General features: G+C 38.9%; 1 protein-coding gene across 1 annotated transcript in view; it reads left to right on the top strand.

The window, feature by feature from the left end:
- The window catches only part of BRCA2 (BRCA2 DNA repair associated), a gene marked incomplete at its 5' end in the record, with an annotated part of 44938 nt that extends 28038 nt beyond the window's left edge, over positions 1-16900 (top strand). Inside the window, 11 exons of the mRNA XM_082496903.1 lie at positions 2473-2643; positions 2966-3317; positions 4019-4174; positions 6284-6428; positions 10217-10338; positions 11384-11585; positions 11820-11986; positions 12081-12216; positions 12874-13130; positions 13830-13982; positions 15261-16900. Coding sequence (XP_082353029.1) covers positions 2473-2643; positions 2966-3317; positions 4019-4174; positions 6284-6428; positions 10217-10338; positions 11384-11585; positions 11820-11986; positions 12081-12216; positions 12874-13130; positions 13830-13982; positions 15261-15701 — 2302 coding nt within the window. The 3' untranslated portion in view covers positions 15702-16900. The remainder of the gene's footprint in view (positions 1-2472; positions 2644-2965; positions 3318-4018; positions 4175-6283; positions 6429-10216; positions 10339-11383; positions 11586-11819; positions 11987-12080; positions 12217-12873; positions 13131-13829; positions 13983-15260) is intronic.
- Positions 16901-17870: the final 970 nt, after the last annotated feature.

The raw sequence follows: 17870 nt of genomic DNA, 5'->3' as shown, positions 1-17870 counted from the left end.
TTTCCACCCACCTTAAATACTTATCCAGCCTATATCTTACCAATTTCATGATAAAGAGAGTGTAAGACATTGTCAAAGTCCTCGCTAACATATGCAACATCAACTGCCCTCCCCTTGCTCACAGCACCAGTTACTTCCTCATAGAAATCAATTGGGTGGGTTAGGCATGATTTGCTCCTAGTAAATCCGTGTTGCTGATTTCCAATCACCCTCCTGTCTGTCAGTTGTTTAAAATGGCTTCTAAGAATTTTTGCGTGCTGCTCTGGAAGTTACCGAGACTTTCTGTTTGACAGTAAACAAAGTTTGTCTCAGAGCAGTCCTTCAAATTGACTGTGTTTTTTTTCTTCTAAATCCTGTAAGACAGAGCTAATCCTCCCACAGTTCTGCTTTGCACCCTGTGGCATTGCATGCCCCTACTGTTTCACGGACAGCTACGGGACCTGTAGACATATGCATTTATGTCCTCACTCGGAGGCGGAGTATGCAGAACTTGACCTAACTTGTTACTTGTCTGTTTCCTCCCTGTTTGGGAAGTATCTTGCTATTAGCAATACCATTCCTGATTCTGCATTTCCCTCCAGTGGTGACAGGATTGTTGAATGTTTTGAGGCTATACCTTGCTAGATGGAACGTTCCTACAAAGCATTTATAGTAGATGCATAAAAGACTGTCTGGGATGTTCATCCATGTGCAGTTACCGTGCAGGGACTCTTGCCTACATGTCAGTGTTCTGGAGTTGTACGCATTTTAGAAAGCATACTCGTCACTTTTCGCATGTCAAATTGCTATTTCACATGTAGTGGCTGACAAGCCGCTCTACAAATTAAGGGGAAACATGGGGTTTGAGGTCGCTTTTGTCAAGAAGCGATAGATCTCTGAGAACAAAGCATCTAACTCTGGAGCAGTGTATTTGCAATCTGCTGCTTAGGCATGTTGGAGGTAGTCTTGATTAATTTCACACAATTTTCCTGTGAATGGGAAAGGTATTAAAGTATTTGCACAAAACATCTTATGCCTAGTTGTGCCAAATATTGGCCTTTTTAGGCAGTCCAACTTCTTGTTCCAGAGGCAACTTATCTTAATAATAATTTTCAGATGTGCTTCTGATTCTGTGGTGAGGCCATCAGATATATAGCTTTCCCCGCATTAGTTTTTCAGAAACAGGAGAGAAACCACCAACATACTGATAAATATCACAGAATAACCATGGTGGTTTTGGTGCCAGAACCTGCTCTGGGTAGCAGTGTCAATCAGACCCTGAATGTCAAATAGCCTCTCCAGCAGTATGTAGGGTTGTTCCACAAGAGGTTGCCTTCAGTTCCTGTATCTCTTCTGGATTTGTTATATGTTAAAGCATATGGTTAAGAATAAATACCTACTGGTTGGCCGGCTGAATCAGTCTTTTTATCAGTCTTTTGAATCAGTCTTTTTATCACTTTAAGTATATTAAGTATATTAATCTCGATCAACTAGAATATATATGCCTTCATTTAGTCATCTGTATTTAAGATCTTAATCTTGTACTGAATTCTGTCTTTAACTCCTGAATTGTGTTATCCTTCACAAAAGATTATCTCCTAAAGTTTGAGATTGCTTTGCTCTCTTCTGATATACTAATAATTAATCTATAGTCATGCCGGCTCCTTTTCTTCCTGTATATGACTTTTTGGCTTCTAAATTGTTTCTTTTCTTCACCCAGCTGCAATACAGTTCCTTAAAATCTTCTTGAGGCTTTCTGACAAGTCGGAATTTGACTTTTTGATAGGACTTAATTTGTGTTCTAATCAATCTAACAGCTCAGCTATTTGAATCTGTGGTCTAATTCTTTCTCTTCTTCCTTTAACTAAATGGCCATTCTAGTGACTGAGAGAGCTAGAAAAAATAGATGTATTCAACCCAGCTCATGCAGGTCATGGTGATACAGCTTGGACTCAGCACAGAATGAAAGTCCATTTGAGCGGTCACTCAATGGAGAGAAGAAAGTTCTTCAGTAGCAACTGAATGTTCTTTGAAATGTGTTGTTCACATGCATGCTTAAAAAACAAAACCAAAACACCCAAAACAGAACTCTAGAAACTGTGAAGTAGACGGGAATGGATTGTAATGAACTCATAAAGCAAACGGGAAATTCCAAGGCTGAAAGGGAATAGAGCCCATCTCTATCCCTCCATGCTATGTGCATAACTGCATGAAGCAGACAGAGCATGCCCCTGGAGCTACTGCTAGGGTCTCCATTTCAAGGACATGTGAATGTATGCGCTGGCATGCTGCCAAAGCATATGACGACAAAATTTCAATATTCCAACAATAACTAGATCAGGTTATGGAATGTAGACAACATTAACAAAGGAATATTTATTACAGTGAAAACAGGAAGGCTATGTACATACTCTGAATACAATGCTAAGGAAAAACAGGCAAGTAAAAACTTACAGTGGATTTCAGTTTAATTTATTAACAATTTATCTGCAGAGCCCTCTGTGACACTCCTGGTGTGGATCCCAAGCTAATAACAGAGACCTGGGTTTACAATCACTACAGGTGGATCATATGGAAATTGGCAGCGATGGAAGTGTCTTTTCCACATGAATTTGCTAACAGATGTTTGACACCAGAAACAGTGCTGTTACAGTTGAAATATAGGTATGTGTATAGCAATGTATTTCGAGTCATAATTTGTGATACTGTATGCTTTCTAATTCATGATATTACAAAATAAGCACCTCTACCTTATATCTAACTTGTATTTACTGTTTATCAGAATGCTTATATTGTTAAACTTATGCATATCGGCATTAAAAATGTAGTGCATGTTATTTGCAAAAATTTAGATAATATGTGCTTTGCTACAGTGGTACTTAATCATGTAGATTGTTTTTTCTTAAAAGCAATTGTAGCAAACTTGCTTAATCAATGTGATGGATTTTGTTTGCTTTAACAAAGCGTCATGAATTCTTTTTTGTAGGTATGATTTGGAAGTTGATAAAAGTAAACGATCAGCAATCAAAAAAATAACAGAAAGAGATGATGCGGCAGGTAAAACACTTGTGCTGTGTATTTCTAAAATCATATCGCTCAACACCATTGTATCTCCTAGCAGCAGCAATAAGAATGTGGAAAGTAAAAATGCAGCAGCAATAATTGAAGTTACTGATGGCTGGTACGGGATTAAAGCTCTTCTGGATCCACCTCTCAAAGCTTTCTTACATAGAAGAAGACTGACTGTTGGTCAGAAGATCATAGTGCATGGAGCAGAACTTGTTGGCTCTCAAAATGGATGTACACCACTGGAAGCCCCAGATTCCCTTATGTTAAAGGTAAAGCAAAATATTAGTTCAGCTTGATTGGATGTGACAGAGATGTGATAGATGCTATTTAGTTGAGCCACATTTTGTAAACAGAAGAAGTTTTGTCAGGGCTTTATAAACAGAAATAGTTTTGTCAAAGCTCAATAACCAGATCTGTAAGATATGACACAAGGTAGCTGACACTGTTCATGGGGTTGGAAGAGAAGTTTATAATATACATTTCTGCCAAGTTTTGCTGCGTGTTCTGATAGTTCCAGGTCTTTAATTTGGTTAAGTACCAAGTTACAAAAAGTATTTATCTATTGCAGACAATATCGAAGTTGGAGGAAGAATGGGGGGTGGGGGAGGGGAACAAGTCATCAGAGGGTGGGCTTGCAGGGGAGGGCCTTGACTTGTCTTGTTTGAGGATGATTAAAGTGCTGGGTGAAGTTTCAGTAGAAAAATTTTGCTCCTCTAGTAAAAGCAGTGGTTTATCTCATAGATGCTCATTTTTTAGAGAATTTTAACTCATCAGATTTTTAGTTCCTGTTTAAAATACATTCTTCAATGTGAAAAGAAACCTTGAAATTAAAATGTAATATGTTCAGGTGCAAAAATGAGATATTCTTAGTGAGGTCAGTGCGAAAATAGTCTTTCCTCTAGATATAATAAGGTGGATATCTTTTTGACCTACCAGTGACAGTTGATCATTCAACATTTAACTTATTCAGATTTCAGCGAACAGCACTCGATGTGCACGATGGCATGCTAAACTAGGATTTCATCGGGATCCCAGACCTTTTCCTTTGTCTTTGTCATCGCTTTACAGTGAGGGTGGTGCAGTGGGGTGTATTGATGTAGTTATTCAAAGAACTTATCCTATTCAGGTACAGTATAAATATTTTATGAATCTAACAGGTTCTATGAGATGTAAATTATATTACTTAATTGCTATATCATTCCTCAAATCAGACATAATATAGACAGCTAAAAAATTTAAGAAAGGGTGTCATTATGTCTAAATTGAACAGGAGCAGTTCTTGCAGTGTGCATGTATTTAATATTTCAGGACTGGAGTACCCTGCTGTAAGAAGAATTTGACTTTGCACTCAGTATCTTCTGGTTGGTTTTGCTTTCAGCTTCAAAAAGCCAGAAATAATTGAATTTCAGTTCTGTAATATAAAAAGTGCAGCACTTCGTTTTAAAGGAGAAAAAAACATTGGCAGTTTCAACTCCAAGTAGAAGTGAAACCCAGTTTTTTCTATTATTAACATACCTGTCCCTGCAAAGAAGTCAAATATTTATAACCATTAGTAAGATTACTTTTTCTTACATGTAGCTGGCTATATTGTGTAGGATCTATTATTTAAAAATATTACTGAAAAGACAATGTGATTATGGTGTAAAATAGAATTAAGATCTTTTAAATACCACCTGATATCCAGACATTTCAAATATGGTCAGACCTCACTGTAACTACTTGCTTTTATAACAATGCCAACTAGGAAAAGAAACAATATTTTTGTTAGTAATCAATCCTCTTAATGTTAACAGTTTAACCAGGATACAACTTTCAGATTTTCTTAACTTTTCTCAGAGCATGTTACACTTGGCATGTACATGTAGGGTTGGGTTCTTTTCATTGCTTTCTTTCTGAAGTGTTGTATAACTGTTGGTTGATGTAGAATGAATTCTGTAAAGGTAATAGCAATATTTGGTTTGGATCATTACTTTGCTATTTAGATCATTACTTTGATGAAGGAAATTGCAACACTTACTATGTTAACTGCCTGATAGAACTAACATTTATTTAGGTCCCAGAAAGGGGATTGTACTCTGTAACTGCATCACAGTAAATGGCTTGCAGGCTGGGGAGGAAAGTAATGTTTTGTATCTCACTGTATAAAGAGACTGATGTGCTGATGTAGATTTTTATTTTTTTTTTAGACACTGAGATATTTGCTCAAACATACCAAAATTACAGGAAGACTTGGGCTCTGTCTCCTTTTACCTCAAGAGTCAAGGAGTGTAGAAATCACAGTAACGCTAATTAAAGGTGTCAAACTGTGAATAGTGCAGGAAATACATGGCATGCAGTTAATGAGGCAGGCAGCCTATTTCAACAATTCACTGCCTCATAAGAATCAGTCCTTCAACCCTTCTTCAACCTGCTGTCACTATACTCTCTTGCTGCTTTCCTGTGCTAAACCTGGAGCTCACCTGATCCTGTTGCCTAGCTAGTTTAATTCACTAAACCAGGAGTAACTAACTAATTTAAATAAATTAAAAAAACAATGCAACAAACTGATGTCTACTGATTTAACAAACTGATGTAGTCTGATGAAGTCACGTATGTGCTAGAGCCACTGCAAAGGAGAAGATGGGACTGTGCAGGAAGGGACCACTTTCAGTAGCAGTGGCCTCTGGCTTGCCTGTCTCTTCAAATGAGGCAAGCCAGTTCTGGCAGGGTTGTGGACAAGGCTGTAGTCCTATGGAACCATTCCAGGCAGAAAAAGTTTAAGAGCATCTGCAGAACAACATCATAGTTCTTTTATAGCATCTAATCTAGCACATTAAAACAGACAGTACAGTTGATGTGGAAATAAAAATTGAGTAGAATGCAGTTCTGGTGTATTTTTAAGCATTGAGTTTGATGGTATCTTAATGTATCTAACAGTGGGATCCAGCTATCTTCTAAATTACATCATTGATACTTATTACTATAAGCTATGGTTTCTTCAAATGTTAAATCATGCAGTTTTGACTACTGCTTCATTCTGCCTGTGTATCTTTAAACTGAAGATTTATCAACCAATGCTGTGGGGGTTTGCCTTTTATCTATTGTAATGAAAGAACTTATGATCTACTGCCTGTTCATTTTTTAAAGCATTTTTGCTTAACAGTAAGTTAGAAGGAAGCTAGATGAGGTTATAAATTAAAAAAAAAAAAAAAAGGCAAAAAAAAAGCTGTGTTTTGTTTCACTCTTTTTATTTCAGTGGATGGAAAAGACATCAGCTGGCTCATATGTGTTCCGTAACAGCCGAGCTGAAGAAAGGGAAGCTGCCAAGCATGCAGAGGATCAACAAAAGAAACTGGAAGCTCTGTTTGCAAAAATCCAAGCAGAATATGAAAAGCATGAAGGTAAAGCTTTTGTTGTTTCAGAACATGTAATATGAACACAAACTTTCTTGGCATTTACAGAAGAGTTTAAAGAAACTGGCAAAATCTTCTCTGGTGACAGAGAAGCAGAGATAGGGTGTTGGGTTGTTTTCTTTGTTGGTGGTGGTTTTGTGTTGTATTGTTTTAGGGTTTTTACTTCCTATGTATCAAGACCTTTTAGTACAAAACAGTTATATACTTACTTGCTTGGCTTTGCAGCTATCTAGGAAACTCTTCCTGAACATGTTGGTAGCCAGGCTACTAAAAAATTACCATTGAGGTGATGCTCGGGGAAGAGCTACAAAATTGTAGAGTTAATTCCATTCTCTTCAAAGACCCAACACTGATATTTCATCCAGAGGTGGTTGCTGCTTAGGATGTATCTCAGTAGACCTGAACACCAAGAGTGAGCATCTTTTGTCACAAATGTTGTGGGACTGTGGAGATACTGAGGTCAGTGGAGACGCTAAATGGGACAGGGACCCCAGTGACACAGGACATGGAGAAGGCTGGGTTACTGAATGCCTTTTTCACCTCAGCCTTAACTAGCAATACCAGCCTTCAGCAATACCAGGCCATGGAGACCAGGTGAAAGTCTGAAGCAACAAAAATACCCTTGGCAGAAGAGGATCAAGTTAGAGAATACTTACTTAAACTGGACGTATGTAAGTCCATGGTCGGTAATGGGATGAACCCACAAGTACTGAAGGAGTTGGCTGATGTCTTCATGGGGCTGGTCTTGATCCTCTTTGAATGATTATGGTAGAGGTCCCTGAAGACTGGAGGAAAGCAAATGTATCTCCTGTCTTCAAAAAGGACAGGAAGGAGGACCCAGAGAACTAATATGGGCCAGTCAGCCTTACTTTGATCCCTGAGAAGGTGATGGAACAACTAATTCTGGAAACCATTTCCAGGTACATGAAGGACAAGAAGGCGATTGGGAGTAGCCAGCAGGGATTCCCCAGGGGAAGTTGTGTTTGACTAACCTCACAGCCTTCTGTGATTAGATTACTGGCTTGGGTAGACAAGGCTAGAGCAGTGCATATTGTTTACCTTGACTTCAGTAAGGCTTTTGACACAAAGACACAAGTGTCTTTCTTAAGATCCTCATAGAGAAGCTGCTGAAGCATGGGCCAGATGTGCAGACAATCAGGTGGATTGAAAACTGGTGGAACAGTTGAGCCCAGAGGGTGGTGATCAGTGCCACGAAGTCTATTTGAAAGCCAATAACTAGTGGTGTGCTGCAGTGATCAGCACTGGGTCCAGTCCTGTTTATAACATCTTCATTAATGATCTGGATGATGGGGCAGAGCATACTTTCAGCAGGTTTGCTGATGATACGAAATGAGGATGAGTGACTGATTCACTAGAGGATTATGCTGCCATCCAGAGGGACCTCAACGGGCTGGAGAAATGGGTTAACAAGAACCTTGTGAAGTTTGACAAAGGGAAATGCAAATCTTGCACCTGGGGAAGAACAGTCTCATGCACCAGTACATGCTTGGGGCTGCCCAGATGCAAAGCAGCTTTGTGTAAAAGGGGTGTCCTGCTGGACAAGTTGAGGAGTGTTGCCAAAAGGTCTAAGGAGACATGATCCTTCCCCTCTGTTTAGCATTGGTAAGGCCACAGCTGGAGTACTGTGTCCAGTTCTGAGCTCCCCAGTACTGGACACATGGACATGCTGGAGAGAGTGCAACAAAGGGCCATGAAGATGCTTAAGGGACTGGAGCATCTGACATAGGAGAAAATGCTGAGAGAGCTGGGACTGTTCAGCCTGGAGAAGAGAAGGCTTGGGGGATCTGATCAATGTACATAAATACTTGAAGGGAGCGTGCAAATATGATGGAGCCAGGCTTTTCTCAGTGATGCCCAGTGACTGGACCAGAGGCAGTGGGCACACACTGAAACACAGGAGCTTCCCTCTGGACATCAGGAAACCCTTTTTCACTGTGAGGGTGACCAACAGTGTTGCGTAGAGAGGCTGTGAAATCTCCATCCTTGAAGATATTCAAAAGCTCACTGGACAAGGCCTTGGGCAGCTGGCTGTAGGTGACCCTGCTTGAACGGGGGGGTTGACCAAGATGAGCTCCAGACGTCCCTTCCAACTTCAACCATTTTCCGATTCTGTAATGGGATGACACTGCACACCTCTGCTAGTGATTTCTAGCAGTAGTTTCAGGTCTGCTGTTATAGGTGCCACAACTGGCTGCTGATTGCTACAGCTTCATGAAGCTGCACCAGAAATGCGTTTGCTTCCCCTTAGGTTTGACTCAGCTAAACTGGAATGATGGCTATTAGGATTCTTGCCACACTGACTATGGATTCGAGCTGCCTTGATACACTGGTCTGTTTTGGGGAGGGGTTTTGGTTCGTTTTGGTTTGGTGTTTTGGTTTTGTTTTTTTTTGTTCAGAAACAGATAGGATTCCATCACTATCTACAATCCAGACAGCCTCTCCCTTTCCATAAATCTTTCTCGTGGTGATCTGTAAAACTGAGATATTCTGCGACTGCTTTCTCATAACCTGGAGTCCCTCATGAATAACAGGGAAAAGGCAAATAAAGCCATACCGAAAAAAAAACCCCAAGCAAATAAAAAAACAAAACAAAACAAAAAAAAAAAAAAAAAAAACCCAAAAAAACACCCCACCACTGAATTCTTAGTTGAAAACAGGGATTGCTTTATAATTCTTTAATTCACTGATATGAACTTCCACTCATCAGTTACCTCATTGTGTTGTTTTGTTTGACTGGTAAACTTGTCCATACTGAGTCTACTACAGTGAAGGAATTAATCAAAATACTAGCAGCAAAATTACTTACCTAAGAAGAGCATAATAGTTTAATGTAATGCAGTATGCTGCATGACATCCTTGTCTCTAAATTGGAGATGTAATTGGCTGGATGGCCGCACTCTAAAGAGTTGAGGTCAATGGCTCAATGTCCGAGTGGTGACCAGTAACGAGTGGCTTTCCTCAGGGGTCACTATTGGGTAATATCTTTGTTGGCGACATGGATGTTGGGATTGAGTGCACCCTCAGCAAGTTTGCCAACACCACCAAGCTGTGTGGAGCGGTCAACACATTGGAGGGAAGGGATGCCATCCAGAGGGACCTTGACAGGATTGAGAAGTGGGCTTGTGCAAACCTCATGAAGTTCAACAAGGTCGAGTTCAGGTCCTGCATGTGGGTTGGTGCAATCCTATGCACAAATACAGGCTGGGCAGAGAATGGATTGAGAGCAGCCCTGAGGAGAAGGACTTGGGGGTGTTGGTCGATGAGAAACTCGAGTCAGCAATGTGCAATCGCAGCCCAGAAAGCCAACTGCATCCTGGGCTGCATCAAAAGAAGTGTGGCCAGCAGGTCGAGGGAGGTGATTCTGCTCCTCTACTCCACTCTCATGAGAACTCACCTGGAGTCCTGCATCCAGCTCTGGGGCCCCCACCATTAGAAGGAGATGGACCTTTTGGAACAAGTCCAGAGGAAGAGCCACAAAGACGATGAGAGGGCTGGAGCACCTCGCCTATGAAGACAGGCTTGAGAGAGTTGGGGTTGTTCAGCCTGGAGAAGAGAAGGCTCCAGGGAGAACTTATGGCAGCCTTCCAGTACCAAAAGTGGGCCTACAGGAAAGATGAGGAAGGACTCTTTATCAGGGAGTGTAGTGATAGGATGAGGGGTAACAGTTACTACCACGCTCTTTACATAATTATTTCTTCTTTCACTTTTAAAGTGTATTGGTTGTACACAACATATAATGGCTTTTTTTTTAACAGAGACAACTAGCAGAAGAACACCAAGATCACGCATAGTCACAAGACAGCAAATCCGTAATTTGCAAGATGGTGCAGAACTTTATGAAGCAATTCAGAATGCATCTGATCCTGGTTATATGGAGGTAACTGTAGATCCTACAGGGCTAATTTTGAAATGCTTGTGGAATAATTTACAGTTTAGTACCTCCTGCTAAAATCAACCATTGAATTACCATTTATTTTTGCTCCCTTTTCATATTTTCTACAGCATGCTTGTTGCTAAATAAATTAAGATTAAAAATTTTGAAAATATTTTAATGAAGGCTCATTGAAGTAGATTAATAATATCTTGGATTGCAAAACAATGCTATTTTCTCTTTATGTAAAAACCCAGGATATAGCACAATTAAAAGCTAATGTTACTTGTAATTTTATTACTTTGCGTTGTCTTGCATGTATGAAAACTAAATGCATCCCATAAGTCTTGAGTTTCACACTTAGTCTTGCATGCAGTTCACTGTAGTGTTTGAATGATTATATTGTCATTGTCATCACAGCTTTTATTGTCACAACTTTTATTATAGTGTCTTCACAACTTTAAAGTGTTTATGCCTTTATTAATAAAGATGCAGGTGATTAGTCCCTGCCAGTTAAAAATTAAATACATGCCTCACCTTTTGCAAGTCAGGGTCCTTGACTGTCATAAAGCCACACGATCTGTGACTTATCTGTGGTGCTACATGTAAAGGCACAGGTGGATCTTGAAGGTAACACTCCTCATGCATTTTAGTGTAAATCACTGTGTCAGCTCAGAGATAGCAGCCTTCTGAGAGGTGCAACTCTTCTTCTTACAGATTTTTTTTCTAATATGTTTTTTTTCTTATGAAGCAGGCAAGTATGCCTGTTGTATTAAATATTCACCTTAGTTATGCACTCTTAAACAGGCTTCTCGCTAATTATCGCATAAGAACAGTGTGTAATGTAATACTTAGATAACGGAGTACCAGCTGAGTACCAGTCAAGAGTGTTGTGTTAATATACCTCATTTCAAGTCCTAGTAGTGTATCAGTTGAACAATAAATTGCTTGTAATGGATGAACACTTAAGAAAAAGGCTATCTAAAAATCTTGACAGGATTTTTTTTTAATTCATAAAAAAGATACTGAATACATTTTCTCTTGGTTACAGGGATATCTCAGTGAAGACCAGTTAAAAGCTTTGAATGCTTACAGGCAGTTGATGAATGATAAAAAGAAAACTCAGATACAGGAAGAATTCAAGAAGGCTTTAGAGTCAGCAGAACATGAAGGAAATGGTTGTTGTAAAAGAGATGTCTCTACTGTATGGAAATTATGTGTGGTAGACTACAGAAAGCAAGAAAAACATAAAGGTTAGTACTTGGAAAATTATAAATAACTTTTATCTAAACATGGTAACTGGCCAACATAGCAGGTAGATTTGAAGAGTTTCCCAACAGTATTCTAGCTTGCATGTTAATGTTTCAGCTTGTATTTGGGTTTTGGTTTAGGTCTTTTGGGTAAGAGGGAGTGTTGTGGATTTATTTTGTTTAAAAGCCTCCAAATTAGTATTGCACAGCTAATATATCTTAATCTGATATTGTTAGGAGTGATACTGAGCATCTGGCGTCCACTGCTAGATATCTGTTCATTGTTAAAGGAAGGCAGTCGGTACAGAATCTACCAGCTGTTAGCATCACAGTCCAAAGGAAGATCAGATTCAACTAACGTACAATTAACAGCAACAAAGAAAACTCAGTATCTACAACTATCCGTAAGTGCTTTAAGTGCATAAAGATGTATCACTAAAATGTATCACAGTGTAGATAAATGTGTTGTAAAAACTTTAAAATTTTGTGTTTCTTCAGGTATCACAAGAGATGCTGGTACAGATTTTCTTTCCAAGAAAGGCACTAAAATTCACCAGTTTGATGGATCCTTCTTTTCAGCCACCGTGTGCTGAAGTTGATTTAGTTGGAGTTGTAGTTTCTGTTAGCAGAACAGGTATGTTGTGGACCACAATTCACGTCCTCCTATTGAATAAGCACTAAATTTTTTATTTCAAATATCAGAAATATCTTGGTGGTATACCTGCATCTCAGGCCTGTGAAAACCTGCCAATATAGTCCATCACTATCATATGCTGGCAGATAATTCTTTTTTCCTAAAGAAAAACTGTATTCGCTTACTAGCTCAAGAAGAATGTCGTAAGAAAGCATCCAAGCTCAAGAGCAGCTTTTCTTTATTTTTTTTCATGAGTGGTGGAAGACATTTCTCACGTCTGTATTCAGCATCTGCAGAAGTAACATTGTGCATGTATGTGAGCTCCCTCTTTTGTGTATGTCATGGAATGAGTGGAACACAGACACTAGAGCTTATGGGTAGGGACAGGTGGATAATCTTCTGAATAAAAAGGAAAAGCACCATAGGAGTAGTGTTTTTAAGCACTGGAACACTGACTTAGAACTGTTCTCTATAAACAGTAGGGAGACAGTGTAGAATATGAATGAAGCATCAAACATCCATTACCATGCAGATAGGCTGCCATGTTACACTTACCAATTCTCTTTCAAGACCCATGTGGCTTTTTTATAGATACAAATTGTAATAAACCTTTAGTTAAAGGCTTAAGGTTTAATTCAAACTTTTTCTTGCTTTTAGGTTTCGCTACTATAGTGTACTTATCTGACGAAAGCTATAATTTGGTGGCAGTAAAGATTTGGATAGATCTCAGACACTTTGCTATTGAAGATATAGTTGTCCGCTGTTCGTTCATTTCTGCAAGCAACCTTCAGTGGCAATGTGAATTCAGATCAGAAATTCCTATCCTGTTGGCTGGAGATCTTTCTGTATTCTCAGCCAGTCCAAAGGAAAACTATCTTCAAGAGAAGGTTAATGAACTGAAAAGTATGATAGAGGTAAATCTGTAGATTTATAGTTTAATGATTAATTTTAGTTACTGCTGTGTTACATTCTTCACCAAAAAGTCCGTTAGTACTAAGAAATCTTTAAAATAAGTAATGCACATAATGTTGAACTTGAGGGGATTTTGCAGGAGACAGAGTAAAGGTGCTAATGTACTTTTCCTGGAGGACTCTCCATATCACCTATTGAATGTGTTTTGCTTTTTTTAATTCAGCTGATCCAACCCTGTCTTCAGGATGTGCCACAGAATCTTCTCTGGCTAGCAAAAATATAGCACCTGTCAATAGGGAATCCACCATGGACAGTTTGGGTCTAGCCTTTTAAAAGTTGAAATTTACTGTCTTGCTCAGCTGAACATACTTAGTATCGGATTGCTGATTTCATTTATTTATTTATTATTTCAGTTCTCTAGCTGTGCTAACTAGCATGTCTTGATCATGCATTCTCACTTCTTACTGAAAAACAAGTTTGAATACAACAGATATTTTTTTTCTTATTAACAATAAAAGGAAGTTATGATATTTCCCTCCACAGAAAGTGCAGCAGTCTTCTAAGTTGTTTTGATATAAAATAAACTTCTAGTGGGATTATGATGAGAAAACAAAGTCTGAAATACTTTGTTTTGTGATCATATAATACGTACAGAGTATGAAAAACAACTATTCTGCACTGCAATGTGTTCTCCTTTGTAGAATGTGGACTCCTTTTGCTCTGATGCAGAAAGTAAATTGATGAATTTGCTACAAAGAAATCGCTCGCTCACACCCAGTTTACCTAAAAGATGTGGCTTGGAATGCCCCTCTCCTTCCTGCAACTCAGGCCTTTATGCAGAGGATAAAAGTTTGGTAAGCTTCTGGTATTTAATACTGACTTTATACTGATAGTATGGATATAGGTTTTAATACTGATGGCTGTGGTGAATGGTGTCTATTCTCAATCCACTCCATAGGTTCTCTTCAGGGCAATGAAAACTGATGAGAAACTTTGTCTGTGTGGGGGTTTAGGATTGTTCCCCAGAAGGAACTGTGAGACTATTCTTCCTCCAGGCAGTACATGAAAACCTCCCCTTGTGGCCTGTGTTTTGACAGCATACTTTAAATATTCTGAATTTTATGAGTAAAATGCATCATCCTTTCCCTATAGCGGATTTATTGCTTCTTGGTCCCATTGTGAAGATTATCTGACACGGATGTCACTGAAAGGAAAAATCTTGATCTGTAAATTTTTGTTTCATGGCATTCTGCAGTTTAGAGAATTTACTTCCTGGTCTTTTTTTTCCTAGATATTGTTCACTATTTCCAGAATTTAAAAGGGAAGAGGTATTACCTAGTAAATGGTTACATTTATAGCAATCTTCACAAAAATTGAGTTAAATAGTACTCAAGTTTCCCATGAAGGCTGCTGGTGGCAAGTTGTTCCGTATGCGGAGTACTGAGTGCAGTCAGAACAAAAGTTTTTCCTGCCACTAGATGCAAGGGAGGTGGAAACACCTTGATGTGAGATCAGTTCCTTGGGGCTAAATTTAAGTTTATCAGGCATCCTTTTCCATTTCAGAGATTGCGCTAATATTTAATTCTAAAAGTTTAGTTTACATACATTTATTAAATACATTAACCAAGTTAAAACAAGTGAGGCGTTAAAAGTATTCTCAAGTTAAACATGTATTTGAATGATCTGCTGTGTAGTGTCTACCTTGTGCATATTATCTTCAAGTCTTTTTGTCTATATTCTATCCCTTTTTTTCTTAAAATTTTTATCCTCATTTTTCCGTTTAACAACCTGTTGAGGATATATCCAATGCAGTAGAATACTAAGTTCTTTTTATGAGAGCTTTGATTTCTTACCCTCTGGCACAGAAGAATTCCCATACATTTAACTTAGATCTCAGAAACAGAATGTAAATGTGCTGTCTTAATGTACACGTAAACAGTGATTTATCAAGCATCAGTACTTTTTAAAGAATAATATTAGACACCGTCAGAAGATATCAAACTAAAGTTAACTTGGACATGAATGATGACATAGCATTTTTGTATCATTTTTTCCCCCGTTTTGTGGAAGTAATTGAGGAAGCTAATGATAGGACATTCTATTCAACATAAAATGTATCTCTTTTTAACTAGATCTCTTCTAAAATTGAAATAAAGCATCCAAGCCCTTTGTCAACTAGCACACCGAATATGAAACTTGTTGCACAAGGGTCAGCAAAAACACCTTCATCTGCTACAACTAATGAAGACCATCCCAGAAACAGCAAAAAGAGAAAAGCAATGGACTTCCTCAGTTGCATACCTGCCCCTCCACCACTGACACCAATCTGTTCAATCATTTCTCCATCTTTAAAAAAAGCATTTCAGCCTCCACGAAGTTTGGGTTTACAGCGTAGCAAGTCATCAAAAGATACAAATCAGAATATTGGTCATGTCACCCCCTGTAGAAAATTGAGAGAAACTGTCCATCTTTCTGAGAATGATCTGGTTGCTGATGAAGAACTTGCAATGATTAATACACAAGCACTCATGAATAATTTACCAGAAGAAAAGAAGATTGATTATGTAAATTAAAACAGCAGTACAATAGCTACTAATTTATCTGATGATCTTTCACCCAAAAATAGTTCCAGGTCTACTGGGGAAGCAAATAACTCATCAAAAGGCAGTTCTGAAGTACCTGAGGCTCTTCAGAAAGACACAAAGGAACCTGAGGACTTGTTACCAGCCCGCAGAATGCGACAAAGACAAAACCCCCAAAAATCCTACTAAGTGCACATGTACAGTATTGTATATATTTCAAATTAAAATTATTTTTACACTTTGTACATTAAATCCTGATTGTATTTAATAAAGCTGTATTACAAAGACTCGTGAAATGACACTTCATCTGCAAAATAATTTGGAGTTGAGTAATTATACATTTCTCACACAAACATGTATCGTACCATAGCATCAGCGTGACTGAAGGTTTGATGAGCCATTGCTTTGATTCTGATGTACTCTTAAATTAAAGCAGGATCTTTGTTTCAGTCTAAAGTAATCAATTTTGTTACCTTCTGTAGTATTAGAATAGTTGTTCAGCTGCCAGAAGTAGCACAGGGCAAAATAAACAATTCTCTAAGTTTCTTGTTACCAAACATAACACTATAATTCTGAAATATTGCTCTGTAATTCTGCCATAGTTCTTGTACTTTTCCCCTCAAACTTTCCATATAGTGCTAAAAGAGTTTTAGAGAACTGTTATGATTATTTGATTCATAACAAAATGCCATACAAAGGTATTAATGATAGATCCCTGGTCAGTGTTTCTGAGCTACTCCTTCTTAAAGAAGCACTTGAGGCCACGGCATCATAAAAGATAACCAGATATTTCTTTGATTTCATCCTGAGATCTTTCTGTTGGGAGGAGTACGTTAGCACTTGAGTTCATTACTTTGTTCTGATTAATTTCAACAGGTGAAGGTTCTCAGAATTGGAGTTTCTCCACTGGAGAGAGAAACAGTCCTGCTAGACCAGCTCCCAACTCCAGGTTTTAGTTTGTTTGTTGTCAGGCTGCCCCTTGCCCTGCTGCTTCCCACCACACGTGGGTCCAAGGAGGGAGGACGTTTCAGAACTGAGACTGCCAGCTGCCACTCAGGAACCATTCGGGGGTCCTGTGCCATTCCCTTGGCTCAAGTGCTGAACTGGGGATGGCTCCTGTCACCAAGCTGGACGTTGTAGCAGGACGAGAGAACTGTAACGGGCCAGCATAAGCTTGCTCATAGTTCTGTAAACCTTTGTGCAATACTGCAGAGCCAGGCTCCCTAGGGCCCCTAGTTCACACTTACTTACAATGATGATATCACGCCTTTAAGTGCAGCTTGAGTAGAAAATACAATTCGTCTCATGCATCTACTGTGTTGTTGAAGACAGCTTGGCTTTTGCTCAGGAACAGCATATTTCGTTATACCTCTTCTACTTCACTGTCTGCTAAATTCCTGGATGAATAGCAGCTATACCTGTATTTCTTAATGTCCAACGTGAGCTGTCTTCATTTCCTACTGCAAAATAACTCGCTACTGTCCTGTTCTATAAGCACTGCCTAATAATCCACACCTACTTTAAAAAAATTGCCATCACAAATGCTGAGTTTTAAAAATGTTTGATGAGGCTTCTTGACGAAGACATTAGCAGCAGAATTTAACAATGTGGATAAAACTACTGCAGGATTGTTTCTTTTCTTGCTCATCCATCAGTCAGTGGCTTCTAGGCACTTAGTGGTGGAAGGAGTCAATTCTTCCTACAAGTACATATTTTTTTTCTCCTTAAGTCATTATTTTGTACCTCTGAGTTAGTTTGGGTATTTGGTAGCCTTATGCTTCAGAGCTGCTCCTGTAGCCCTGTTCCTACTTAGAAGTTAACAAGCACAAGCTCAACACTAATGTTTCCTTTTAGGAGCCTCCGCATACGGATGTGTCTCAGGATCAGTTGAACTCCTATGTCATGGCAAGATAAAGGGCTCAGTTCGGTGTACGAAAGTGTTTCACCTCCAAGCTGGAGAAGCTGTTTGGCTGTGACAGAGCTGAAGACGAGCGTGAGTCCAGACAGCAGAGGTGTAGATAAGGAACAGCATCAAATCTTGCTACAATCTGTTAGAACTACCTTTTCCACCATTCCCTTTGCATCTCTTAAAGCCAGCAGTAGTGCTCTAGGCAAGATGGAGTGGGAAGATAGAAAAGGTGTATATAAATACAGCCAGGT

Source organism: Vanellus vanellus (assembly GCF_965231255.1).
Source record: "Vanellus vanellus genome assembly, chromosome: 1".
NCBI lineage: Eukaryota > Metazoa > Chordata > Aves > Charadriiformes > Charadriidae > Vanellus > Vanellus vanellus.
Note: the sequence above shows the minus strand (reverse complement) of the source record. Positions and strands in the feature narration are given on the sequence as shown.